This window comes from Artibeus jamaicensis, unplaced genomic scaffold (genome assembly GCF_021234435.1).
Source record: "Artibeus jamaicensis isolate MK-2021 breed Jamaican fruit bat unplaced genomic scaffold, CSHL_Jam_final scaffold_286, whole genome shotgun sequence".
Lineage (NCBI taxonomy): Eukaryota > Metazoa > Chordata > Mammalia > Chiroptera > Phyllostomidae > Artibeus > Artibeus jamaicensis.
The window spans coordinates 5,278,215-5,305,804 of NW_026522034.1; the positions used below are offsets into that span (position 1 = coordinate 5,278,215).

Genomic DNA, 27,590 nt, shown 5'->3' on the forward strand with positions numbered 1-27,590 from the left:
CTAGTTCTCAGTAGGGGACACATGACAGGCAACCATACATTGATATTTCTCTTCCTCTCTCTTTCCCTTCCCTTCTAAAGATAAATAAATAAAAATAATTTTAAAAACTAACAAAATGCTGATTTTGATTAAGCTGGGTTGCAGCTGAGTAAGCACTCATTTCTGTTATTCCTATACTTCGGTTTGTATTCAAAATATTTCATAGTAAAAATATATTTGAAAATAGATATGGGATCAGAATTCACTCCCTAACTACCTGGTAAATTTTGAAACAATAATGTATATTTAATAATTACCAAAACAGTATATATTTTACACATATTTAATGTCTGTGGGTTTACCTGCTTTTTTTGAAAATATTTAACATTAATGATGTATAATCCTAATTGACATGTAAGTCTAATATTAATGATGTGTAAGGCTTGACTGGCTTCTTGTTCCTAACAGATCCACAAAGGAATGGAAGATCATTTTAGCTCCCTAATATGTGATATTACTGGGAATTCCCTGGTAAGTTGCATTTAGAATTCAGAGGCTGAAGAATATGTAACAGAACTCCAAGAACTCATGTTATCAAGAAAGCTGGGGCCAGAGAGCCAAATCTAAATCAACCATATACTGTCTTTCCAAATTTACCTGTACAATTTTTTCCTAGAAGGAGGATTAAATTTGTCAGAGCAAAGGAAATTTTTAAGAACTCTAACTGTGCATTTTATTCCTAAGAGATAACTAACTTGAAAACAGAGCAAGAGCCATAAAGGAACCAAACAGAATTTGACAAAATGAGCAATCAGAGGAATTAAGATCTGTAAGTTTGCTCCCAATTAAGCTGTACTGCAGCACACGAGAAAATGTGATTATAACTGCACTTTTTCCCATAAAAAATATGTTACTTCAAGGTTAAAAAAAAAACAGGAAAGTTATTTTAGACGTGACTTTTAAATCTACTTCTTACTTAAAAGAAATACAGTTTTAATCATTATTTACCTGAGGTAAAATTTTTTTCTATTTTACTACTAAGAATAAATTTAAAAGCTGTGTGCATGATTCCAATGTAAGAAATTACTTGCTTACCAAAACTGGCGCCCACATTTGCAGCGAACAGGTTTAGCATCAGGATATTGTACTTTAACGACATGGTGGCAGTCTGGGGCAGGACACCACTTTAATAGTCGATTGCACTGAAACACAAGTTAGTAAATAAAAAACGACAGTAAATTGAATCACAATGCAAGATTTCCTAGCGCACCAAGTAATTATTTGTACTACTTCCCTAGTATAAGGGGCACAGGGGGATCAGTGACATAAGCATATAAAAACCTGCCACCAATACTTACTCTTCTACAGCAATGCTTATGGGTGCACTGCTTTGCTAAGATTATATAGGTCCCTTGAAAGGCTGGTTTTATAAAACACAAAGTCTGTCCAGAACGTATCCAGCCATGTACTATGAAAAAGAGATGTTCATTGAAAATATGAGAATCATTGTACACAAGACAATGACACATGAGTCTCCTTCCAAGTAGGCAGCTTGGGACCTCACACAGTTCTCCCAGTCACCGTCAGCTGCCCTGTTGTATTTTCCTGAATCTCATCAATGGTCTGAAATCTCTTTCCTTTCAAAGGTGGTTTTAGTTTAGGGAAAAGCCAGAAGCCACAGGGCACCAAATATGGGCTGGAGGGGGGCTGAGTCACCTGGATGATTTGATGCTTCGCCAAAAACTCTACATGAGACGGGATGCCATTAGTGGGCACATTTTTTGTGATGAAGCTGCCAATCACCAGTTGCTCACAGCTGCGGCCTCCTGAACCATCCTAATAGTTTTTGAGGAGGACTGTTCAAGCATAATGAAAAATTTGTAGAACAGATTCCTTATTCTACTCTCTCAGTCATTTTGAATGTGATGGCCACACGGTACACATGCTCACCCAATGGGGTCTACCACCCCCACTGACTAGTACAGTGAAGTCATCATTGTTCACTCATGCACATTCCAATCCACTCTCAACTGCCAGGTTTCATCGATGTTGTGCAAACCATTCTCATTATATTAACAATGGCTGGGCTTGTTCTGGACAGACCTAATACACGAAGTATCACTGAGAAATTTGAAATAGGACTTTTGTAACATTGCTATAAAATAAAACATGGCAAAACACTCTGCACCAGAAGTTTACTGACCATTAAAAAAAAAAAAAGAATATTCCTAAAATGCTATTCTCTACAAGATCTGACTGATAATCTAATCACCAACAGAAATAAAAATTACTAGAAAATAGTTTAACTCTAGAAAGAGTTAAAATACCTAGTTACACTGATGCTCCTAAACAGTGGCTGGCAAACTTCTTCCATGAAGAGCCAGGAAGTAAAGACTTTTGGCTTTGTGAGCCATAGTGGCTTCTCTAGTAACTACTCAACTCTGCCACTGTAGCACAAAAGTGATAGAGAACAAATGAGTACATTTAAGTATATCATTATTTTAGAAAAACAGGCATGCTATACTTGACAGACCTCTGTTCTAATAAAAGAAGGACATTCAATAAAAAACACATAACCAAAGCATTCTTTACTAACAAAGCTTACTGGTAATGGAAGCTAAAACAAGAAGAGATATATAGCAGAGTTGGAGTACCAAACATGATTAAACATGACATCAATAATACTTAGCTAAAATTTTCTTCTACAGATCAAGAGGTATAAAGGAAGAACACTATAAAAATAATTTTACTATCAAAGCTCAAGATGTAGCCCCGGCTGGTGTGGCTCAGTTAGAGCATAATTCCATATACCAAAAGGATGCGGGTTCAATTCCCAGTGAGGGCAGCACATGGGAAGACTGGCATCTCTCTCTGTGTCTCTGGCTCCCCACCCCACACCTCCTTCCCTCTCTGAAAACAATGAAAAGATGTCTTCAGGTGAAGATAAAACAAAAACAAAAACATACCCTCAAGATTTATAAAGAGACACCTAACTTACTGGTTTGTCACATTCCTTTGAGAAAAAAGGTGTTTTGGTGTGCTTCATAAATAAAGTCCATAACCCATGTGATGACAAAGGTGTCTCTTACTGTCCAGAGTATTTATGTAAAAAACTAATGTTTATTAATAAACATAATTTCTTTTATTTAAAAAGAAAAAGTTAAGAGAAATCACTTACCTCTACGAAGCTATTTGTTATTAAATGCTGATATTTTAATTTAACTTTTGAATCTGTGATTAGGCGCCTGAAAAGAAGAATAAAAATAGTTTATTAGGAAGTTTCAGCCCAAAGTATTTTCCATATTTATAAAATAAAACTTCAATGCAATGGCTATAAAACTGCCTTAAATTGAAAATACTAAAATGCACATAGACTATAAAAAAATGTTAACAGTAGTAATCCAAACAGTAATTCCAAAGTTACTGTAGTTTCACTTTGGGAGATGCTTCCACATTTCTTATATTCTAAATATTCTATTTTTTCCCAGATTGTATTATAATCTTGCGATTTACCAAGAACTGCCAAATTTAGGACTCTTCCAGAATTCTTTTGATCCTTGACATCTTGCCTTGAAACTATAATTCTCTGCCATCGTCTCTCAGGCTCCCTCCCAAAAATCAGTGTGTGAAATGTGAAATAAGAGATATTGACAGAAATGGTAAAAAATGAATCTAGGCTTTATTATAAATAGTTTTAAGGTCCTTCTTCAGATTTTTTTTTTGTTAATTTACCACAAATATTTACTGGCTGCAACCTGGCTTCTCTTGTCCACCTAGAAAACTCTATAATTCACAACAATTTCTAGAAAACACAGGAACCTATGAAAGTGAAGAACACTGAAGCTTAAGTTTCATTAGTTTTAATGGTAAAAACTATTGTGTGTGTTATAAGGAAATGTGTTATAAGCAGAAAAAGATGAAGCACTAACAAAGCCATTAAGAACTGTAAATCAAACAAGTATATAGCTCAACCTCATTAAAACCTTTTAAATGGACAAATGTTTGTAAAATACTGCGTCATCTAATTTCCAAGCTTGTTATCCCCCTGCTCTGCCACCCTGTCCTGTGCCAGTTTCAGTGTACACCTGTCACGTCTGTGTTTTTTCAAAACAGTAAGCACCATCCTTCCTCAGAGGAAATCTGCTAGGAAAGGAAATGGAAGAATATGATGATGGGAGGACCACCTAGATTTGAATACTGGCTTCAAAATTTACTAGCAATGAACTGAGGGTAAGTTCTTTGACCTCTACATTTTTCAGTTCACTAATCTGTCATACAGATAGCAAAAATAGACTTGTGAGACTAGAACAGTGCCTGGCAAATAGTAAGCACTCAATAAGTATTAAATGCTGCTATTTTTTTTTCTTCAAGGAGGCCTTTTCTGGCAATTCCTTATCCCCACTGTAGATATAGAACCACCCTCAGTTCTCATGGCACCTTATACAACTCTCCTTTATAGGGTTTGTCATAATTTTCATTAGATTGTTACTGTACAATAATGTGTTTAATATTGCCCTTCCTGCTCCCCTGTCCCCAACTAAACAGTGAGTTCCATGAAAAGATCCCTTGTGTCCTGGCACAGTGCTGGACCTGTAGAAAGCGTTCAATAAATATTTTTAAGTGACTAAACGTTCACATTTCACAGATGTTGAAACTGAGGTCCAAATACATTTGGTGATCCTCAAAAAGTTAAACACAGAATCACCCTACGATCTAGCAAGTCCATTTCTAGTACATATATCCAAGAGAATTTTAAAAGGGTGGTCAATGAAAAGCTTGCACACAGATGTTCATATAATAATATGAATGTTTCCACAAAAAGTGAAAATAACCCAAATATCCAAGAACTGATGAGTGGAAAAAATATGAAATATCCCTATAATGAAATATTATTTAGCCATAAAAAGAAATAAAGCATTGATACATGCTACAACATGAACCCTGAAAACATATTGATAGGTGATAGAAGCCAGAAACAAAAAATCACATTAAATACCTCATTTAAATACAATGCCAAGAATAAACAAATCTGTACAGACAGAAAATAGGTAAGTGGTTGTAAGGGCCTTGGGGAGGAGGGACTGGGGAAGGACTAATGGATATGGAATTTCTTTCTTTCCTTCTTTCTTTTTAAAGATTGTATTTATGGAACTTCTTTTGGGGATGGCAAAAATGTTCTGCAATTACACAGTGGTGATGGCTGCATGTTATGAATGTACTAAAAGCTGCTGAACTGTATACTTTAAACAGTTAAATGTGAACTATACATTAATTTTTAAAAAGTTAAGGAAAGAATTCCTCGGCGTGGCTGGCTGGGGCCAGGCTAGCTTGGGTGCCAGAAGCTGGCAGTGGCGGGCATCTGCTGAGCAACAGGAGCCTAAAGAAAGAGGAAGCAGCAGCAGCAGCAGCGGAGAGAACGCGGGGAAAAGGCCAGGAGTAAGGAAGGGTCTCCAAAGCCCGCGTCCTTCTACGGAGCGCTGGGTGGGCATGACCGGTGGGCAAGGTTTCAATGTAGCCGCCAAGATGGAGACGTAGATGGAGGATCCACCTCGCCTCTGTGCACAACCAAATCTAAGAACAACTATTTTTAACAGCAGTCACAACCAAGCCACACGGAAAATCGACAATACGGAGTCCAAAGGACAACTAGATACTCGGCTGGACCAGTACGAGGAGCGAGGCCAGCAGCGGAGCAGGTTAGCAAGAAAAAATTCCCGGGGCGGTGCGCGGGGCGCGCAGGCAACCGAGGGCACTGATCGCCAGCCAGCTGGCTGCCGGAGCGCACAGGCAAGAGGCGCGGCGATCGGTCGGTCGGTCGCGCGCATTTACGTGGGGAGAAGCCAGTGAGAAGGGAAGCCAGCGCGGGGCAGCAGGCTCGCGCAATTCCGATCGGATAAACCCCAGGCGTGCGGAGTGACTGGAAACGCTGGGCTAGCGGAGAGGAACGCCATTGCTCCCTCTCTGACCCCGCCCCCACACACAGCGTCACAAACCAGCGACCTGGGTCCCCCCGTCCTGGTAAACAACTAAGGCTTCACTCCGCTCACTTAACAGCGCGAACAGACCAAAAATGGCTCTAGGACAACTCAGAGCCCCAGAACCGATAGACCTAAGTGATGAAGAAATAGCCAGTCTTTCAGATGCACAGTTCAAAACACTGGTTATAAGGATCCTTACAGAACTGGTTGACTTTAGCCACAAATTAGAGAAACATATGGAAGCTAAATTAATTGAAATGAATGGGGATACAAAAGATTCCAATAGTAATGGAAAGAAAATTGGGACTCAAATCAAGGGAGAGAACCAGAAGGAAGAAAAAAATGGTCAAACAGAAAGGAATGAAGAAATAAGAATTCAGAAAAATGAGGAGAAGATTAGGAACCTCCAGGACATCTTTAAACGTTCCAACATCCGAATTATAGGGGTACCAGAAGGGGGAAAGGCACAACCACCAGTTGAAAAATTATTTGAACAAATAATAAAGGAGAATTTCCCCAAGATGGCAAAGGAAATAGACTTCCGAGAAATCCAGGAAGCTCAGAGAGTCCCAAAGAAGTTGGACTCAAGAAGGAACACACCAAGGCACATCATAATTACATTAGCCAAGATTAAAATGAAGGAGAGAATCTTAGAAGCAGCAAGAGCTAAGGGGACAGTCACCTACAAAGGAGTTCCCATCAGACTGTCAGCTGATTTCTCAAAAGAGACCTTACAGGCAAGAAGGGGCTGGAAAGAGGTATTCCAAGTCATGAAAACCAAAGATCTACAACCAAGATTGCTCTACCCAGCAAAACTTTCATTTAGAATGGAAGGACAGATAAAGTGCTTCTCAGATAAGACCAAATTCAAGGAGTTCATCATCACCAAGCCCTTATTATAGGAAATGTTAAAGGGACTTACCTAAGAAAAAGAAGATAAAAAAAGATGAACAGTGAAAGGACAGCAAACTCACAGTTATTAAGAACCACACCTAAAACAAAAGCAAACTAAGAGGATAGCTAGATCAGGAGCAGAACCATAGAAATGAAGATCTCAGGGAGGGTTAGCAATAGGGGAGTGGGAGGAGGGGAAGGGGGGGAGAAGGTACAGAAAATAAGTAGCATAGACAGTAGATAGAAAATACATAGGGGGAGGGTAAGAATAGTAGGGGGAAATACAGAATCTAAAGAAATTGAGACACATGTTCATGAACTAAAGGGGGAAATGGTGGGGGAGGGGTATGCAGGGTGGAGGGGAAGGGAGGGGGGAATAGAGCAAATGTAATGGCATAATCAATAAAAAAATAAAAATTAAAAAAAAAAATAAAATAAAAAATAAAAAAATAAAAAGTTAAGGAAAGAACCAGACTCACGGTCAAATGCTTTGATTTCCAAACAGGTCTTATACTTCTATTACTCATTAACACTTTTCTGATGTGATGAGCCCTAATGATTTCTTACAGCTGACTCTAGCCTAGGCATCTGTCTAAGCCTTGCTTTGCCCATCAGGACTGGTGAGAATAAGTCAGCTATAGGTCTATGGCCAAGGTTATTCTGTGGCCATTCAAAAAAGGGCAAATGTCACCCTGGCCATGTTAATAAGCTAATTCTCGACAAAGACCTGTTGCCATCACTATGTTGAAAGTAGTTATTGTACCAACTCTCAGAGGGAAGGCAGCTCTTTATAAAGATGGACAAAATAACTTCTACTGAATGTCTACTATATATTGAGTTCAGGGTCACATGCATTTAACCAACCTTGTATTTAGAGATAATTCTCCATGTTTACAACTGAGATAACTGGAGAGCTAGAATTTGAAACCAAGTGATTTTTTAAAAAAAGGATTTTTAAATTTTTATTGAATGTATTGGGGTGACATTGGTTAATAAAATTATACAGGTTTCAAGCATACAATACTATAATACACCATCTGTATGTTGTATTCCGTATTCACTACCCCAAGTCAAGTGTCAAGGATTTACTTCTTAGAATGCGAGGTACTAAACCATGTTTTCTCTGCTCGTGTGGCACCTTGAATAAATCAACATTATGCTTTAATTTAGGAGTAATAATAAAATATCTCTATTTTATAAGTTTTCCCTCAACATACCAATTGTAATCAAGCATAAAGAAGGAAATAAAAATCACCTGTAACTCTTATCACCCAAGAGGAATAACAATACTCAACATTTTTATGAATCTGGACTTTTCTCTCTTTTTTGTAAATGTATGGTATTTAAACCTTTGCTCAAATTTCTGATCATTAAAAATGAATACAGCCTCTTGCCTCATTGCATCTGAGAGAGCAAGATGAGTCACCAGCAGCTCTACTGGAGCCATCTGAGAAAATTCAGCCAGGGTTCTTGCTACATCTACTGAAACCGGTAAGGTGTAATCTGGAAATACAGCCTCAATGTGTGCTGCCAGTTATTTCCAACAGTACACCAAGGATACAAGCTTCATTAAGTTCAACTAAGTAAACTTCCTTGAATGAGTCATTCAAGACATCTACCTTGCCACAGAAATAATGCTAGGTCTTTGTACATTAAAAAAACAAACTGTAATTAAATTTACTACCATCTGAATTCATCTAATCATAATAAAGGTCAAAATGATCTCACAGTCATGTCTTTCTCTGATACCCCATTACCTAACTCTGACTCTACCTACCATCATCATCTCTAACCATGACTCATAACAGTCTCAGTCTTCCTGCTTCATTACCCATGGTATCCTTTTAACACCAGCCACCAGAGAAACTCTCTCTGACCAAGTTACTCCTCTGCTCAAAATCCTCTCATGGCTCTATCTTGGAATAAAAGCCAAAAACCTAAAAAGGCCTATAAGGCCCTACACTACTTCATGTATCCTTCCCATACCCTCATCTGCCTCCCTTCAATCTATAAGTTTACATTTACAGTTTGAAAACATTTTTAAAGTTTAAACTAGTAATTATCGGTAATTTACTGTCTACTATGTATCTCATTAACCACTAAAACTGAATAATTTCATTTTTCACTTCAATAACACTAGAAAATTATTTCAATATACACCTGAGCTCTGATGCCTTAAGCATGTATTTTAAGACAGTATTCTACAGCTTCTGTGCTAAATTTCCTACCTAGAATACTAAAGTAGTGCTTTTCTCTTTCAACGCAGAGAGAGGATTGGGCATTCAATTTACTCCACTATGAGACTCAGAACTCTAAAGTCATGTTGTTGAAGCATTCTCCACAAAATCTCAATGGACTGCCTTAAAAATACAACCTTGAAGGAAGCAAAAATTTCTTAAGTAGCAATACTCATAAATGGAGAAAACTGATAAATTAGATGCCATTTTTAAAAAGATTTCATTTATTTTAGACAGAGGGGAAGGGAGAGAGAAAGAGAAGGAGAGAAACATTAATGTGTGGTTGCCTCCTGTGTACCCCCTACCAGGGACCTGGCCCGCAACCCAGGCAGGTACCCTGACACAGAATTGAACCACTGACCCTTTGGTTCACAGGCTTGCACTCAATCCACTGAGCCATACCAGCCAGGCAATTAGATGCCATTTAAATGAAAACTTTTATATATCAAAAAACTTTGAGAAAAGGGAAGCCACACATTGGGAAAAACGGTTGTGATACATATACCTAACAAAAGACTCATTATCAGAATATTTAAAGAATTCTTACAAAGTACAAAGTTCACAAAATTTTAAGAATGGGCAAATGTCCTGAATGCTCATTCTTAAAAAGGAATGCACTTCATAAAAAAGAATACTCAAAATGCTAATGGAAAGGTGTTTGACATAATTATCCATCAGGGAACTGCAAACTAAAACCACAATGAGATATTCCTACACATTCATCAGAATGGCTAAAATAAAAAAGAAAGTGATACAGGAGTGAACAAGGACTAGAGAAAGCAGTCACACATAACTAGAAGTGAAGGCACAATTACTTTGGAAAGCCATGTGGCTGTATCTAATAAATCTAAAAATCTTACTTATATGAGTATACACATAAAAGAAATCAGTGCATATCTATCTAAAGACACATATAGGAATATTCTTTGTAGCTTTTGCACAGTAGCCAAAAACAAATTTTAAAACTTCAAATGTCTATTATCAGGAAAATGAAATAGCTATAGTAACAACCACAAAATATAAACCTATAAATATACAGAGATATTTGGCAACATGCACATATCTCACTCAAGGCATTAATTAACTAACTGAAGCAGATACTCATTAAAAAAAAGAGTACATGCTACATGATTCCATTTAAATGAGATTCAAGAACCAGCAAAACTAACTGACAGTGACAGAGGTCAGGATAGGTAGCAGATAGTTAGGTAGATTTTTTTAATACTGAAAGTTTAATCTGGGTGGTTAGTAAAACATACATGCAAAGTAAAAAATCAATAAATAGGAAATTAAGCCTATTATAATTAAATAAAAATGTTGTTTCTCTATTGTAAAAGATGAGTTGCTCTACTACACTGTGATTAACACACATATTGAAGTTTAGGTTTGTTTCTTGCCTCAGATGGTTGGTACAGACCACAGGACTTCACTAAAGGTCTAAGCCAGGAGTGTCAAACTCATTTTCATGGGGGGGGGGGCGCCACATCAGGCTTGAGTTTGCCTTCAAAGGGCTGAAATAATTTTAGTATAAATGTAACTACTCCTTAACTGTTAAGGAGTTGAAATTACATTCAGCCCTTTGAAGGCAACTGTGAGGTGATGGGACCCCTGGTGAAACATTTTCATGAGTTTGATACCCCTGATCTAGAAAGCTTCACAACCCTATTCATGATTTTTAAGATACCAACAGAATGTTAAGATACCAACAAATAAACATCTGACTTGGATGTTTGGAATACCCTTCTTGGAGCAGCACAGACTTAACCTCTTTTTAGATACATTCAACTAGTTGATTTTATGAAATATTTAGTTATACTATGAAAGTACTAGCCTATTCTGTGAATAGGTCTATTGACAAAACATAAAAGAAACTTCTTTTTCTTTTGAAAAATAATATATTGAGTTGGCAAAAAAGTCCATTTATTATCTGTTACTAAGGAATAAAAAGGCAAATCCACTGACACACTAATCTTAAGGTTTTAAGTCTAAGAAGCACTGAGAGTGAACGAAGACTTTCAGTGGTATTTCCAAGGTTAGAGCCACACATCCTAAATGAAAATAAACAACGAATTCAGTCAACATAAATAGTGTACCTGGGGTTACATAGCTTATAGCCTAAGAGGGAATACAGACAAGAATATGGGAAATCAAAGAAATATACGGTAAGGAAAATATGGGGGAGCTAAGGAGCACATAGTATGTCTGCCCAAACCAAAATGAAAATCTAAATTTAGGCCTGAAGAATGACTACGAAGATGAGTAGGTTAAGATAACTTAAAACAGAGAGTATTGCATGTAAGAAAGTCAGGAGACAGTAGAGAAAAAGTAAACAAATTCAAACAACACCAAATACAAATGAAATGCAAAGTACTTTCAATCAACCATGTTCTACATGGCTAGAAGAGAGAACATGAGAAAATGTGAGGCAAAAGATGAAGCTGCACAGGTGAGTAATATAAAACCATGGAAGTCATTTCTGGGAGGTGATTCAAGTGGGTATAAGGAAATCAATTAGAGGTCACTTGAAGATTCCCACATAAAACATGATATGACCTGAATCAAATTAATGGCAGAAGGAACAAGAAATGATGGGTTTAAGGGTAATTAGGATGTGGAATTAACAGAATTTGGTGCAAGAATGACTGGGAAATGCAAGAAACGATGAAATCAGGGATATCATCAAGGTTTCCTATTTAGGCAAGTCTCAAAACCCAGTGGTTCCGTGGAGAGTAGTATCTCAGTGATTTGTGTGTTATCTCACAAAGCAAAAGGCACCAGTTCAATTTCCAGTCACATGCCTGGGTTGCAGGCCAGGTCCCCAGATTGGGGTATGTGAAAGGCAAATGATCAAAGTTTCTCTTGCGTTGATGTTTTTCTCTCCCTCTTTTCCTAAAAATAAATAAAATCTTAAACAAAAAAAACTATAAAAAACAAAAAACAAAACAATGGTGCCATTCTGAGACCGAAAAGCAAGAAAAATGATTTTGGTGGTGGTGGAAGTAATAGGAGGATTAGTCAAATAAAGCCGGAGGAATAAACAAAGATGCCTGAATGGCAGAGAGATATTTGGATCCCAAGCTCAAGAGAGGTGATCTAAACATATAAATATGTGAATTTCCAGGGTATGCTTAGGAATTGTGTATACAATGAGAAGAAACAGTGGGCTGAACAGAACCCCGAAGAACAGTATTTTAGGAAGAGGTAGAAAAAGGTGATTTTGCAAAGATCTTCTCCAATAGACTAGACCTGGAGTTGGCCTACAGTGGTGGGTTTACAGGTAGGTGGCTGGGATGAAGACGATTTTATTGGAAATGAGTAGATTATAGAAATTAAAGGCTATGACAGTGATTCTCCAACTTAAGTATGCATCAGAAACACACAGGACAGAGTACTGGGCTCCATCCCAGATTTTCTGATTCAGTTAAGTTTGGAGTTAGGCCTGAAAAATGTAGATTCTTTCTTCTTCTTTTTTTTTTTAATGAGGTCAGTGGGTGGGGGCAGGGTAGAGAGAGAGAAGTATAGTCAATGGAGAATAACACACAAGAGAGATACAGATGCAATCCGGAAATAACTTGTGCCTCCTATTCCCTGCTTGCAGGAACAGGTGGACACCAAGGAAAGAGGGCAGGGTTGCCTTAAAAGGAGAAAGAACGAACACCTGGGGAAACTTCAGATGAACAAGGCCCAGAATCATGAAGGGGACCCATGATTCGGGTACTGGCCTGCTCACCAAGCACTCCTGTTTGCAGGATTCTTGGTCTCCTGGGTGTGACACAAATTGAGTGAGAGAAGGAGAAGAATCCCCTGGATCATTGGCAGGTCAGTGTGAGGGTTCATCTGTCCAGGTCCCTTGGGGTGGAGGTGGGAGTGTGGATAACACCAAAGCTCATCTTAGGGTCCCACAGCAGCCTTACCCCAGAGAATGTGCATTCTTAACAAGTTCCTAGGCGATGCTGATGCTGTTGGTCACAGAACTCTACTTTGAGAACTAGCAGGCCCTTGTACTACAAAGTGATGTAGATTAGAAAATCTCCTCAGACTTCAGAAATCCCACCTCCTTTGAGGTACTGAGCAAAAATTAATTTGGTTGAATCAACTAATCAATATTTAACATGCAGAATCTATCATAAATACTTACATAACTGTGTTGTCATCCACTAAGATATCACAACCATGAGCAGGACACGAAATAGTCTGAAAAAGATTGAAATTTAAACTGTCTTCATTCAACAAATATTTACTGAATGCTTACCATTGCCAGGCACTTTGCTAGGTTATGAGATACCTCAACATTTACAGGATCTTAATTGTCCCCTTTCTATTAAAGGAAATGTATGTGCATGAATGTGTTTTATCACCATAAAGTAACAACTACTGACCTAAATTGATTTTTCAATATAAAACTTGAAAAGCAAAAGATCTGACAAAATTGCTCAACAAGTTTAGCCTGATATACACAAATGTTAATGTCCACTGAGAAAAAAAGTATCTGAACTGGACTCTTTAACTGGAATGTCAAATTATAAATAGGAAAAAAGCCTCAATTTTCTTTTAGTTGTTTAAATCTAGAAAAAAGTTCTCACTCAATTCATAATGCAGAATGCTTCACCTGTTTACATTTGTACAAGAGTCAAAACACTGTAGGAAATGCAACAAAAATTAAAATTTGAAAAATGGCATCTTTACCTGTCCCATGCCTTCCTCCATTATCTTGGTAGTTAAATATTCACTCCAACACTGCATACAAAACTTATGTCCACATTCAAGGCCAGTGAAATACTGCAACAAAAATAATATATTGACTTTTAAAAGATATTATCAGAAAAATCACTGTATTACATAGTGACTTAAAATATTAGGTCACATTTCTCACAGTGGCTGAAATGTCTGATTTGACAAGACTAGACAGGCTCCTAAATGAACTTCTATGTGCTAAGTCTAAACAAGCATATACACTGAACACAAAACAATGAGAAATGTATCTATAGTACATATTTATAAATTAAATTTTTTGAAAGACAGGTAAGTTTGTATTCAATATAATATGCCATGCATCAATAAACATGTGAAAAGATGCTCAATATCCTTAGCAACTAGCGAAATGAAAAGCAAAACCACAATGAGGCACCTGTTCATACCTACTGGGACAGGTACAATAAAAAAGACAGATAATAACAAGTGTTAATAAGCATGTGGAGAAATTGGAACCCTCATACACTGTGGTGGGAATGTAAAATGGTGCAGGAACTTTGGAAAACACTTGTGCAGTTTCTCAAATTGAACACAGAGTTACCACACGACCGAGCATTTCCACTCCTAAATCATAACCAAGAGAAACATGTCCATACAAAAACCTAAACACAAATGTTCATAGCAACAAAATATGGAACATCTATATAATGGAATGCTATTCAGTCATAAAAAGAAATAAAGTACTGATGAATACTATATAACACAAATAGACCTTGAAAATATTACAGTAAGTCAGAGAGGCCAGGCACAAAGACCACATATTGTTTGATCTCATTTATATGAAGGGTACAGAATGAGTAAATTCATAGAAAAAAAAAAGATTAGTGGTTGCCTAGGACTGAGAGGTGGGGAGAAAAAGGGAAGTGACTATAAAAGAATACATGTTTTTTTCTGGGGGTTATGAAATGTTCTAAAATTAACTGTGGCAATGGCTACACAACAGTGACTATACTTTAAATAGGGAAATTGTATGATGTGTGAATTATCTCAATAAAGCTGTTATAAAAAAACATGCCACCCTCACCACTGTGGCTTGGTTGCAGCATCATCCCCTACACTGTAAAGTTGTGGGTTCAATCCCAGCTGCAGGCCTATAGAAGCAACCAACTGATGTTTCTTCCCCATCCCACCTTCCTCTCCCTCTAAAATTAATGAAAAAATGTCCTCAGGTGAGGACAAAAATAAGCAAATAAAATACCAAATAAATATACAACAATAAATAATGCAGCTGCGTGACATGCAGCTAACTTAGAAAATAAATAAAATATTATAGAAACCAAAGGGTTTATTCAGATAAGCTAAGAAAAATAATAACATTTGGTCTAATATTATGATTTTAAATATTATTATTTGAAGGATGGCTAAATAAAGCACACTATATTTTGTAATGGGATATGAAACAAGTACTTTAGTACTAGGGTCTAGAGGACAATATTTTTAAAAGATAATTAATGGTCACCATATTTTAAGAATATTGTATGATATTTACTACTAAATCATTTAAAAATAAGTAATACAGGCTCATGGTTAAAAAAATTATTTAAGAGTATAAGTTTATTTTGAAAAATAAGTCTCCCTTATCCCATTCTTGTCCTCCTTCTCTACCCAGAAGTAATCACTATTTCCAATACTTTACATCATCTTCCAGAGATGTTCTAATGCCTACAGGTATACACAGTAAAGTACCACACTCTATTCCACATCTTAGTTTTTTTTTTAATTATTATTTAATAGATCTAATGGAGAGTTAAACTATTTTCTGCCTACTACACTAATGCATTGGTAAATATATACATCTTTTAAATCATATGACTCTATGTTAGCACAAATTTGTACAAATAAAATAAAAGGTATACACTTACAATTTGATAGATTATTACCAGGCTTCATTCAAAGAGGTTGTAGCAATTTTTAAGACAACTTGTAGCAATGTTTAAGACAACTTGGTTTCTCCCGCACATCAACAAAGTATACTAGTGCCTCCTTAATCTTTGCCAATGGAACAGATAAAAATGAATCAACTTCATTAAACTTTAATTTAGTTATGATAAAGTTTAAACATTTGAAAAGAGATTTAAAGTTATTTTTTTCTGTGCCCTCTCTTTAGCTATTTTGTCCATTTTTCTATGAGGTTTTTCTTAATGATTTGGTGGGGATTTTTACTGATTGAGAAAACTGACCATTTATAAGCATGGAAAAGTTGTTTTCTTCCAGTTTCAATTCTGAATATTCATATTTTCTTGCCATGCAAAAACTCTTTATTTTGTAGCAAAATGTATTTGTTTTAAAATTTATGGCTTCTAAATTAATTAACTGTGATATCAGGAGTCAAGTAGAAATCTAAGTTTCCACCCTAGATATCTATTGAATTATTCCTATACACCACTCACTGAATAATCCATGTGATCTGAAATGTCTTCTCTATAATACACTAAATTCTTTCTATTAAATAATGCATATTTAACTCTGTACTTTCCACTGCACTATCTACTCTTGCATTTGGTAAGGCTAATTTTCCCCCATCCCCATCAATCTCTCTTCCTTTCCAATATTTTACTATTATTACATCTTTCCAAATTTTCAAGTCATCCTTTTATTTCCCATAGTATTTAGTTTTCTTCATATGGAGTTTTCACATTTCTTGCCATGTTTATTTCTAGCTTTTATTCTTTCTGTGGCTCTTATAAGTGGTATTTTTTATTCCATTCCATTTTTTAACCCTTTGTCCAATTTATTTGTTGACAATCTCCATCACACATTTTCTAATTAGCTATTATTTGAACTATGATTATGAAATTTTCTGATGTTGCTTATATTAGATGCAAATAATCAGAATATGAAATTCTGTATTATACAGCACATCAACTACATAAAAAATGCCTGGAAGCAACTGTGGAAGAAAATGTACACAAGTCCTGAGACTGGTTTTATAGACTGAAGGAAATGAAAAGTATTTAACATGTTTAAAATACAGTGCTATTCAGACTGACAATGATCTAACTCATTCAAAAACCAAGTGAAGGCAGTTCTTTTGGTCATTTGTTTTCGTGCTGCCACAGTGTCCTGGCTGATGCTCCCCCAAGAAAATAAACAAAAGTCCCCCCCTGCCCTCCACCCCTCAAAAAGAGGCAAACACCAGGTTCTTATTAGATCATGCTCCAAAGTCATCTTCTGGTTTCTAGCCATGATGATAGCAAGGTTACGTTGGTGAATTTGAAATCACTGATGATCACGGAGCTGGGAAAACTGCTGTGAACCTCATGGGCAGGCTCAACAAGTGTCTAGTGATCAGCTCCTGATTTGATGTGTAACTCGAAGATTTAGAAAAACAGCAGAACAAACTGCTCCCATCTAGTCAGTGTGGTTTCATTGTACTGAGAACCTCAGCAGACATCATGGATCATGAAGAAGCGAGAAAAAAACACACAGGAGAGAAAATTCTGGGATTCTTTTTCTAGAGATGTAATACGTGCATGTAAATAAAATACTTCAATGGATAAAAAAAACAAGTGAAGGTATATACTTGGGAAATCAATGTTCTCATCTATACAAAAAAGATCTGGGAAATAAAAGAATATATTCTTATTACTCTCCATCAGTGAAGGAGATCTAGCACTAACTTGTTAGCAGATCAGATGAAAAGTATTTGATTTTCAAGACTATAATGAGAAAGGGTATTCTGTAAAGGACAAAATAAGTAGGGTAATATTATTAACAAATTTAAAATGTTTTATTCACAATTTTAAAACATACACATTCTCATGTGCTTTATTCTCTTTTTCAAATAAGAATTCTTAAGACTTTGTGAGATTAAAGGTCACAGTGTTTACTAAGTGATAACTACAAAGTGATAACTACAGGCAGTATTTCTACCTTTGGGACTTCATACCAGGGCCCATATAAGATCAAAAGATACAAAGAAAGCTTTTTATTCTTTAAAGACATCGTTCCAAAACTTTTCTAGTTACATAGGTAAGACTAAGATAAATATGAAAAATAAATCACATACACACATCTAAAGGTAAAACAAAAGCTAAATTGTGGTATAAAGATATATTCATTGTGCTCAAGAGTTATATCATTATCATGGGTATATCTGAGTATCCTCCTGTCTGTCTCATTACTCTTTCCCTCCTAACCCTTTGACACACTAGTCCCTTACTAATTTATCCTTACTTACGTAATTCCCTGGGCCTTTCTGTAACTCTGGGGATCAATAATTTTTTTTTTAAATTTTATTTAGTTACTTTTCAAGTACATTTTTTTTCTCTTCCCCCCCCCCGCCCGGTCTCCCCCCTCCCTCCCATTCCCCCCCCCCAGTCCTCATCTCTGTGTCTTTCATACTTGTTCCTCAAAATCCCTCCCCCTTTTTCCCCTTAAGTTCCCTTCCCTCTCCCCTCTGGTCGCTGCCCACTTGTTCTCTATGTCAGCGTCTTTGTTTTTATTCTGTTTGCTTGTTTGTTTTATTCTTTAGCTTCCTGTCAAAGGTGAGATCATATGGTATTTGTCCTTCAATGCCTGGCCTATTTAGGGGATCAATAATTTTTTTAAATCAACCTTATCTCTGTTTATTTCTTAAATAAATATTTCCAAGAATACAGTAAAAATATATGAATATATGAAATATTGCCTACCACAAAAATGAATGGTCCTGAAGAAAAAGAACTAAAGAACAATACACACTCTTAAAGGTTTCATTTATCTCCATCATTTCATACACAGCAACTAATATCAAACCACCTTAAGAACATTAAGAATTATTTTCCTAAAGTTGAGGCCGTTTTCTTTCTGAAAACAGAGCAAATAATCGGAATATTAGTTCCTTCTTCTATAAAATGGAATGAGTTCAAAGGAAGATAGGGTTGGACTTAGATCACATGTTTTCAGTGTACTCAGGAGAAAAAGAACCAGAAGTGCTCAGGTGGGGGGGGTGGAGGGTAGGTTACCCTCACAATCTTCAACTTTGCCTTTATCTAACAAATCTTATTTTTAGAAAAAGAATGAGATACTGTAATCCAAGTTATCTATTGAATATATTTTCTAGTAGAATGAGGGATTAGTACAGCTAGATTTTACTGAATTGATTTATTATAAAGTTGCCATGCAGGGTGGGGGAGTTGGGGTGGGAAGAGAGAATCCATCAACTTCATAGGTGCTCCACAGTCTCAGGTAATTGTTTTGACTACCCAAGAGAGTTACCTCCAAAGTGTTATATATAAATCAAGCTATCAGAAGCATTTAGTTTTGTCACATGTTTTTATGTGATGAAGTCACATAAAATTGCTTTCTAGACAGATAAATGGGAAGACATACATTAATAAAATGCAAGTATTGGTGTTTGAACACAGTAGTGGAAATGGAAACATGAAGAGCTATACAAGAAAAGAAATTGCCCACCCAATTAATAAAGCTTGGAAGAAGAATCTCAGGTGACATTTCATTCTAAAATTGAAGAGGTTAAAATTATCCTTCTATAGTAGTCTAAAAACTATGAGAAAAGAAGCCCTAGTTTTACCATGATTATTATATTTTTATAATGCTAGCAGCTTCCATAACTCTTTAACTTACTTTCCAACCATGTTGCTATTGGCTTTCTTGTCCTGCCACTTAATAGCCAAACTTTCTTTAAAAGAATAACTTGCTATATTTACCACCTCTACTTCCTTTCCAACCTTCAAGTCAATGACCCTTCAGTCAATGCGGTATGGTTTTACATCTTACCACATTACTAAAAATAACTTCCCAAACTCATCAGTAAGTTTCATGTTAATTTCAAATTTACTTTTTAGTTATTTCACTGAAGCGTTTAGCACTGTTTACTATTCTTGGAAGTATATTCTCTTCCTGGCTTCTGTATTGCTTGCTGCCTTTTCCTAACTACCAGAGGCATTGGTGGTATAGTGATGAACGTGACTGCCTTCCTAACTACCACAACTTCAGAGCTTAGTTCAAATGTCATCCCTTTGTGAAGTCTTCTGTGATCCAAAATGAGATCAGGGGGCTCTCTCCAACTTGTTCCCACAGTAGCATGCCTTATTAAAGCGCTTATCATTCTTTCTAATATAGCGTTTTACTTATCTGCCCAACTAAACTTTATATCATCTGAAACAGGCATAACTGTATCCTCCACTGCGTTTATACACTAGAATAGATCGGTAGGTAGGTAGGTAGGAAGGAAGGCAGGCTGAGTTCTCAGTTATCGGTTACAAGTGGAGGTGAAATTTACATTGCAAATCTCCAGCCATGATTTTCAGTTGTAATTGTCTGACAGTGTTAGACAATACCAAAGGCACCAAGAAAGTTAAAATGGATATTTATAAGCACATACCTTCAATACTCACATTCCATTAAAGATTTAAACTAAGGAGAAACTGGCTATAATAGAGTAAAAGGACAAATGCCAAGGAGTAAGGAAACTTTGTATAACCTGGGACAAATTATTTGAGTGTGTTACTCCACAGACACTTTTAAACTTTAAACAGTATATAAATGTCAACTGGCAAAGAGAATCTGTTAAAGAAGGATGATAAAATGGTCAAAACATAAATTTAATATATTTTTAATAGTAGTGCTAAGTGCTTTTAATATTCAAGGTAGGGTTGTGATTTAAGAAAAGGGAATACATATTCCTTAAAGGGAAAAGAATATCTTATTCAACTCATTTGAAAGATAAAACTGAACCTCAATGAGACTAAACAACTTTCTACTCAAAGTCAAATACCTACTGTCAGAACTATGGTCAAAATTTTGAACTTGGAAATTCAATTCAGCACTTTATCAACGAAATTATTTTAACACATGAGTTCTCAATTTTCTAAAAGTTCTCAATTAATTTTCTTTTAAAACCTCTTTTCTAAACATTTGTAAAGAAAACAAAACAAAACACTGGTTCCCTACAAATGAGCCTCCTCATAAACATATAAAACTCTATACAATATTAGAAATGCTTCTCTATTAAAGCAGAGAATATAAACAAAATAGTTATAATTATTGTAGAATTAAGTGATTTTTTAGATATCTTCAAAAACCTTAACAGGTAAATTCCAAGTAACTAAATATATCTTTGCCACAATCCTATTTTCCCAAGGTTATTAATAAAGTACAACCTTCATAGGAAGATTATGTTTATTTAAGCTTAAAACTACTATATGCTCTAAAGTCAATCATCTAAATTCAACAGATTTTAAGCATATTTTTACTTAGGAGAAACATCAATTACTTAGTCCTAATATGGCTCCAACTCTGTCACCCCTTGCTTTATTTAAGAGCCTCCATTAGAATGGATCTGCATAAGTGAAAATCTTTTGTTATGAAAGCTCCTTAGTGAAATAGCATTAGAGACATTTTATATGTGTTCTGGATATATATTTTATTTTATTTACTTTGTTTATTTTTTTACTGACTGATTTGAGAGAGAGTGAGAGAGGCAGTGAAGGAGGGAAAGAGGGAGGGAGAAGGAGAGCGAGAAACATCTATTCGTTATTTCATTTATTTATGCATTCATTGGTTGATTCTTGTATGTGCTCTGAGGATCAAACCTGCAACCTTGGGCATATCTGGTCTGGAAGATGCTCTAACCGACTGAGCTACTCGACCAAGGCTGGATATATATTTTTTTAAAAATTTAGTTTTAAATCTGTTTTAATTTGGATGAAAAATAATTCTTACTGCCTATCTATTACACAATTCTTCCATGGTAGTAAAATAAATTCAGAAAAGATTCAGATGTACAATGATAACTTAAATAAATTGCTGCTTTAAAAAACAAAGGGAGAGATGGGGGCTAAAACTCCTATTCTTCCTCTTTCTTTCCTCATCCCTAATGTATTAATAGGTTACTGCTTGATACAATCCCAGACTCCCATATCCTTCTTTGTTTAAGTTATAAAAGCTGATTTACCCTCTGAAATACAGTCAGTGCTAGCCTTAAACTACCAGATACTCACCGAGTTAGGGTAGTTCAAGTAGCAGATCTGACAAGGCATATCCTGTGCTGATGACCTTGTATTCATCTGGCGTGTTCGAGACTTTTTACTTGGATTAATTACATGACACTCAGCAAAGAGCTTCTCCAGGTTTCCATCAAAGTACCTGCATTATTTAAACAGAAAGGATGAGAGCCCAGCAATAGCACACTGTTAGAGCTCTCCAAAAACCTGATTTTCTACAGGGAAAACCAATGAACTAAATTAAAGTAAACCAAGATTATAATCTTTTCTGCTCAGAGGAAATGAGCTATGTGGCTACTGTAGCAAATGGAGGAATGTAAGTATGAAAGCAGATTGAGTTTTTGTTGCTATTTGGTATTTCTTTGCATTTATCCTGGGAAGTTAAGCTATTAGTATTTTAACAATACTACAACTAAAACTTAAGCATGAATGTTGTACTATCTTTAGTGATACCTTACAAGAAGTAATGCTATTTTATTTTAAAAGGCTAGGATATATTTTTTACAAATCATTTTATTAATAATCTTAATTATACCAACTTAAATATATTTGCAAGTAAAACACCAAGCACAGCTTCCCCAACAAATTTAAAAAATGAAATTTTTTACAGGACTGTCATTTTATAAAAGACTTGCTTTCTAAATACTTATTGAAATGCTTTTTAACCTACTAGAAAAGGGGAGAAAATAAGTATATCTTAAAATGTTTCTCTATCAAATAATCTATATATCAGCTTTTCATAAAACACATATCTAAATGTACAGAGGTAGTTCACTATTTAAGATATCAAGAAGCATGACACGCCAAGTACTACCTACAGTTTCAAGTAAACTACAGCTGACTGGACAGAAGATAGTGATAAATACTTAGCACAATATGTCCCATTAAATCAGCCAGGACGTGGTCTCTGTTCTCCTTAGTATTTTAATATTCTAAAGGGAATGCAACAGGATAAAAAACAACCACCACCACCTTTCAATCTGTAAATGAATATAACCAACAAAACTATTAACATGGAATCTGGTCATATTTTTTAACTTGTAAAAATTAGGTTTCAATAACTACAATGTTTCTTACAAACAGAAAGTTCTGAGGTTTAAAAAAAAAATCAATGCTCAAGAGATTTCCAATACTTTTAATAAAGATCTTGTTCAGGGTTTGTGTCAAAACACTTACTATGTCTCCAGAAAAGAAATCATTCAAATGGGAACACTCCTAAGACTAATACATATATATTTTTTTTAATTTTATTTATTTATCTTTAGAGGGGAAGGGAAGGAGAGAGGGAGAAAAATATCAATGTATGGTTGTCTCTCATGCATCCCCTGCTGGGAACTGGCCTGTAACCCAGGCATGTGCCCTGAATGGGAAGTGAACTGCAATCCTTGGGTTCCGCAGGCCGGCTCAATCCACTGAGCTACACCAGCCAGGGTTCTAATACATATCTTTTTATAAATACATACTTTGACTACAGTATGTTTCAATAAAATGATCAAGTTATCAATCAAGATGTCAACATTATAAAAGGGGCACTCATATATAGTTAAAGTTGTTTCTGATGATTCAACTAATCAAAGTATACAGAGCAGCACTGACTGGTGTGGCATAGTCCTGCAAAGCGAAAGATCACTAATTCAATTCCCAGTCCGGGCACATGTCTGAGTTGCAGGTTCAATCCCTGGTTAGGGAAAGGCAACCAATTGATGTCCCTCACACCCATGTTTCTCTTCCTCTCTTTCTCCCTCCCTTCCCCTCTCTCTAAAAACAAATAATCTTAAAAAAAAAAAAAAAGGAACAGAATGTCAATGCTTTCCTACAAATTTCATCTCTGAGAAAGCCTAAGATGCTTCATTTTATTTAAATAGATAGCATATGAAGCTAACACTAAATATAAATATGTAAACAAATTAAACACCTTAAAGAAAAATACTCATGCTCACAAGTCAAGACAAACTTCTGTCATGTCAAAACTTGACTATACAAAATCAGTGGCTCTTAATAATTTAGTAAAAATTCTAGACAGCAATCCATGCATACATAGCAAAATAGACACGTGCCCAGAATTTTGTAAAAAACAATGCTGTCTTCTAGATTTATAACTTACTTTCTTTACTAAACAATATTAATGGGCATCTTTGTTAATGAACACTGGTCCACATTGTTTTTCATTGTTGCATAATATTTTATGGTAATATACTACGTACTTTAATTCCATGTACTATAATTTACTTAAACATTATACTGAGGGACATTCAGCTGTTCCACATATAAACAACCCAAGATTAGAATCTTGGCCCATCTAATGGGGGAAAACACATATAGACTTAACTTGCATTTCTTTATTAGTGAGGCTGAACATACTTTTTTTGGTGAAGATCATACTAGTATTTTAGGAGTTCAGTATGTAAAATAGGAAGAGTAACCCTTTGTCTTATAGTTTGCTTTCATCCCTGTCTACTAGACAGTTTCTAACCTGTCTACTTTTTTAAAGGTGCTTAATTGGCACATAACTTTTATATAGATAAATTATCTTGTGACCCATTATGATTTCTGAGTTTTATATCAAGCTTTAAAAGATTTCTAAACCCAAAGATTATAAAATTTTATCCATGGTTTAGGCCTTTCCTTTGTTTCTATTAAAACTACTGGTTCATATGGAAATTTCTTTTGTGTAGTAAGGAGCAAAGCAAGGATTATATTTCATTTTAATCTAAACAGCTAACAATTTTACTCAAACGTGTTTCTTCTACCTGTAGTTCTCAGCTTAAACTTCACATAAATCTTCTTTGACAGTGCTTCCTAACCCCCCAACCCCCAATTAGGTAAGGTTCCCTAGTGTTACATTTTCTTGGTACTTTGTACTTCTGCCAACGCATTACTAACTCTGCGGTCACTATTTATTCTAAGCTTTCTCTGCTAGAATGTAAACCTCATAGGAGCTATTTTATTATTGTTATAGTCATAGGTCTAGGAGAATATTATATAAGCATTCAATTTCTTTTTAGAAAGTAATAAGAGTAACTTCTTAAAGATATGATAGCAATAAATCTGAATTCCTTTGTTTTAGACATATTTCTTAAAGACAGTATACATTGGAGTTTACAACTTTTTGATCCATTCTAGAAGCTACCAAAGAATTTTCTAATACTGTCCTGATAAACAGAATGGGGAGTTTGAAATCCACTCATATTACTAGGCATAGCAGGCCTACAAATCTTTTTTATTAGAGTAAGTACCATTTTTACAAGAAATATAACATTTAAAAATTTTTTTGTTTTGCTTTTATTTTTACTACATGATCTGTCCATCAATGACTCTGTAATAGTTATATGGAAGATAATGAAACCTAATGTATTTTTATGAAACATAATACAATCAATACTTAAACCTATTTCTTGGTTTGTCAACTTTAAATAATACACTGATTGTCCTTGTAGTAAATGACCATACAGTTAACCCTAGAGTTTTGAATGAAAACTACCTGGACCTTTTCCCAGTTGATTATAATTTTATATAATTTTTTCACTAATTACATTACTGATTATCTTAATTAGACACAATTCGAACGTTTAAATGTACTGAAACACTCACTTTGCCCAACCCCCTACCCCCACCACCATGTCCTCCCATCAATATTCTCTGTGTTCACAGCATCCATTTTCTTGTGGTACCTGCTGTTACTGAAGTTTGCGGTCAAAATAATTTCCATCTATAATTCAAATCCTTTTTCAACTGGCACATATATAGGTTTCTTTCTTCATTCTTGAAGTTTTTAGTAGTTTCATAGGGCCTATCTTAGCATTTAGCTTTCTCTTTTGAAATGCCATTCAGATCTTAATTGCTTCAAGATCCTTTAGTTATTAAGACTGTATCCTGTTTGACTTATACCCAACGAAGTCTTTGTTAATTTGTCCTATGCGTCTCCCATCTGCTAATTCTTTGTCCTTTTCCTGTCTTACATGTCTGTTTTTCGTATTATCTGTTCTATTTCTTGATGGTGCCAATGTGGTTTTAGGTTCTGTGAGATTATTTCTTGTTCCTTCAATCTTTTTTTTTTAAGTTCTGTGAACTTAAAAAAAGTGAACTTTCTTTTTGACAGTCCTGTGTTATCAGTTCATCTTTAATCCCTCATCTCTACTGTCTCTGTTTAATTTCCTTAAGAGAACAAGAAGCACCCCCTCCTCAATTATGATAGTGTTATTAAGGACTACTACTACGCTCAAGAACACGAGTGGATTCTTAACTTTCCATACATTGTTTACCTTGTCACTATTTGAAGTTCTTTCAGTTTGCTGGCTTTTATGTATAACCTTGCTTCTGAAAAACAGGCCAAAATGAAGAGACTGGACTGATTCAGTGTGAAACACTACAGTTTAAGTATCTTGTCTAAAGAGCTAACACACTTTTTTCTCTGCTTCACTGACTTTGGTATACAGCAGCAAAACATATACTGGGACATTGCTTCCCTCATTTCCTGCAACCCTTGCCCATTCTTCTGAGAAAACCATATTGATGAAAATAAAAAATAACACTTTTTTCCTTCAATCCAGTTATTAATCAGTGGGGCATGGGCACCATTAGAATTTCCTCACCCTAGTTCTCAGATGGCCTACATATCACAGCAGAGATTATAAATACTCTTTTCTAAGATTCTTTCTGTTCAGTTAGCATGTTTACAGAGATATAGTTAAACAAACTAGCACTTAATCAGCGAACTCTGAAGATTATCTAGAACTTAACTTTTCATTTTTTGACTGCTAGACAGATATATACCAAATAATATACATTAAATTTCAAGGCATGAACAGTTAGTTACAGTCTAGAAACTATGTTTGTGGGGAGGGAAAAGTGGTTGAAATGATACATCACTGGCTAGTATTTCTTTTTTTTTTTTAATTCTGAATGATTGTAGAATCCCTGTTTGCATGGAAATCAAAAGTTACTTTTGCCATGAGGAAAAAAAATTTTTTTAGAGGGAGTACAGGGAGGGAGAGAGAGAAACATCAATTGGTTGTCTCTCACACAAGCCCCAAATGGGGACTGGGCCACAACCCCAGGCATGTGCCCTGATTGCCAATGGAATCAGTGACCTTTGCTTTGTAGTAGTAGAATGCCCAACCAACTGAGCCACATTGTTCAGGGCAGGAATTTATCTTAAAGGCACTAGGCCTTCATCCTTCATAGAAAGACCACTGTTGAAGTACTTATTTTCACAACAGAATCATAAAGCAAAAATGTTAAGCTAATTTAAAGTTATATGGTGGGCTTTTCTCCGGGGTATTCTTCAGAATCAGAGTTCAATTCTCCTTATAGGTCTTTAACACTCCCATTATATATTTATAACAAGTCAATAGTCTATTGCTCTAAGTCTGACAGGGAGCAAAACCACACATATAAATAAAAAAATTTAAGAATACCTTACATACTATAGATAGATAGATATCACAGTGTATAAACATGCAGATATACATACTTTTACTTCTAAATGACCGAATAATTTTTATTTCAGTATTTTCATGTGGCACTTTATGGGTACCAGACTTCAATTTCAAAAGATAACAAAACAGTAACAATTATTCTATACCTTAATTATCCTTTTGACAAAGCACTAAAAGATAAAAGAGGTCTGTGACACCAACATCTATTCCGGGAACTGCCATTTCAAATATCCTTTGGCCCCATTAACCTGCTTCTAATGATGTATTTTTTTCCACTTTTGGAAAAGATATTATTTAAGGGAAATGTCAGAGGAGCAAAGGAACAGATTAAGTGATTTAAACCATATGACTGAATGAATGAGA

The 27,590-nt window shown here is 35.5% G+C and overlaps 1 protein-coding gene and 1 pseudogene across 1 annotated transcript in view; one reads left to right on the plus strand and one right to left on the minus strand.

Moving 5' to 3' along the window:
* Positions 1-27,590, minus strand: part of ARIH1 (ariadne RBR E3 ubiquitin protein ligase 1) — a 148,972-nt gene that overhangs the window by 23,337 nt on the left and 98,045 nt on the right. The window contains exons 3-7 of the mRNA XM_053656845.1: positions 21,787-21,931; positions 13,775-13,867; positions 13,227-13,282; positions 3,158-3,224; positions 1,075-1,181 (exon numbers count right to left, since the gene is read on the minus strand). Coding sequence (XP_053512820.1) covers positions 1,075-1,181; positions 3,158-3,224; positions 13,227-13,282; positions 13,775-13,867; positions 21,787-21,931 — 468 coding nt within the window. The remainder of the gene's footprint in view (positions 1-1,074; positions 1,182-3,157; positions 3,225-13,226; positions 13,283-13,774; positions 13,868-21,786; positions 21,932-27,590) is intronic.
* On the plus strand, positions 8,242-8,434 carry LOC119050115 (40S ribosomal protein S29-like; annotated as a pseudogene).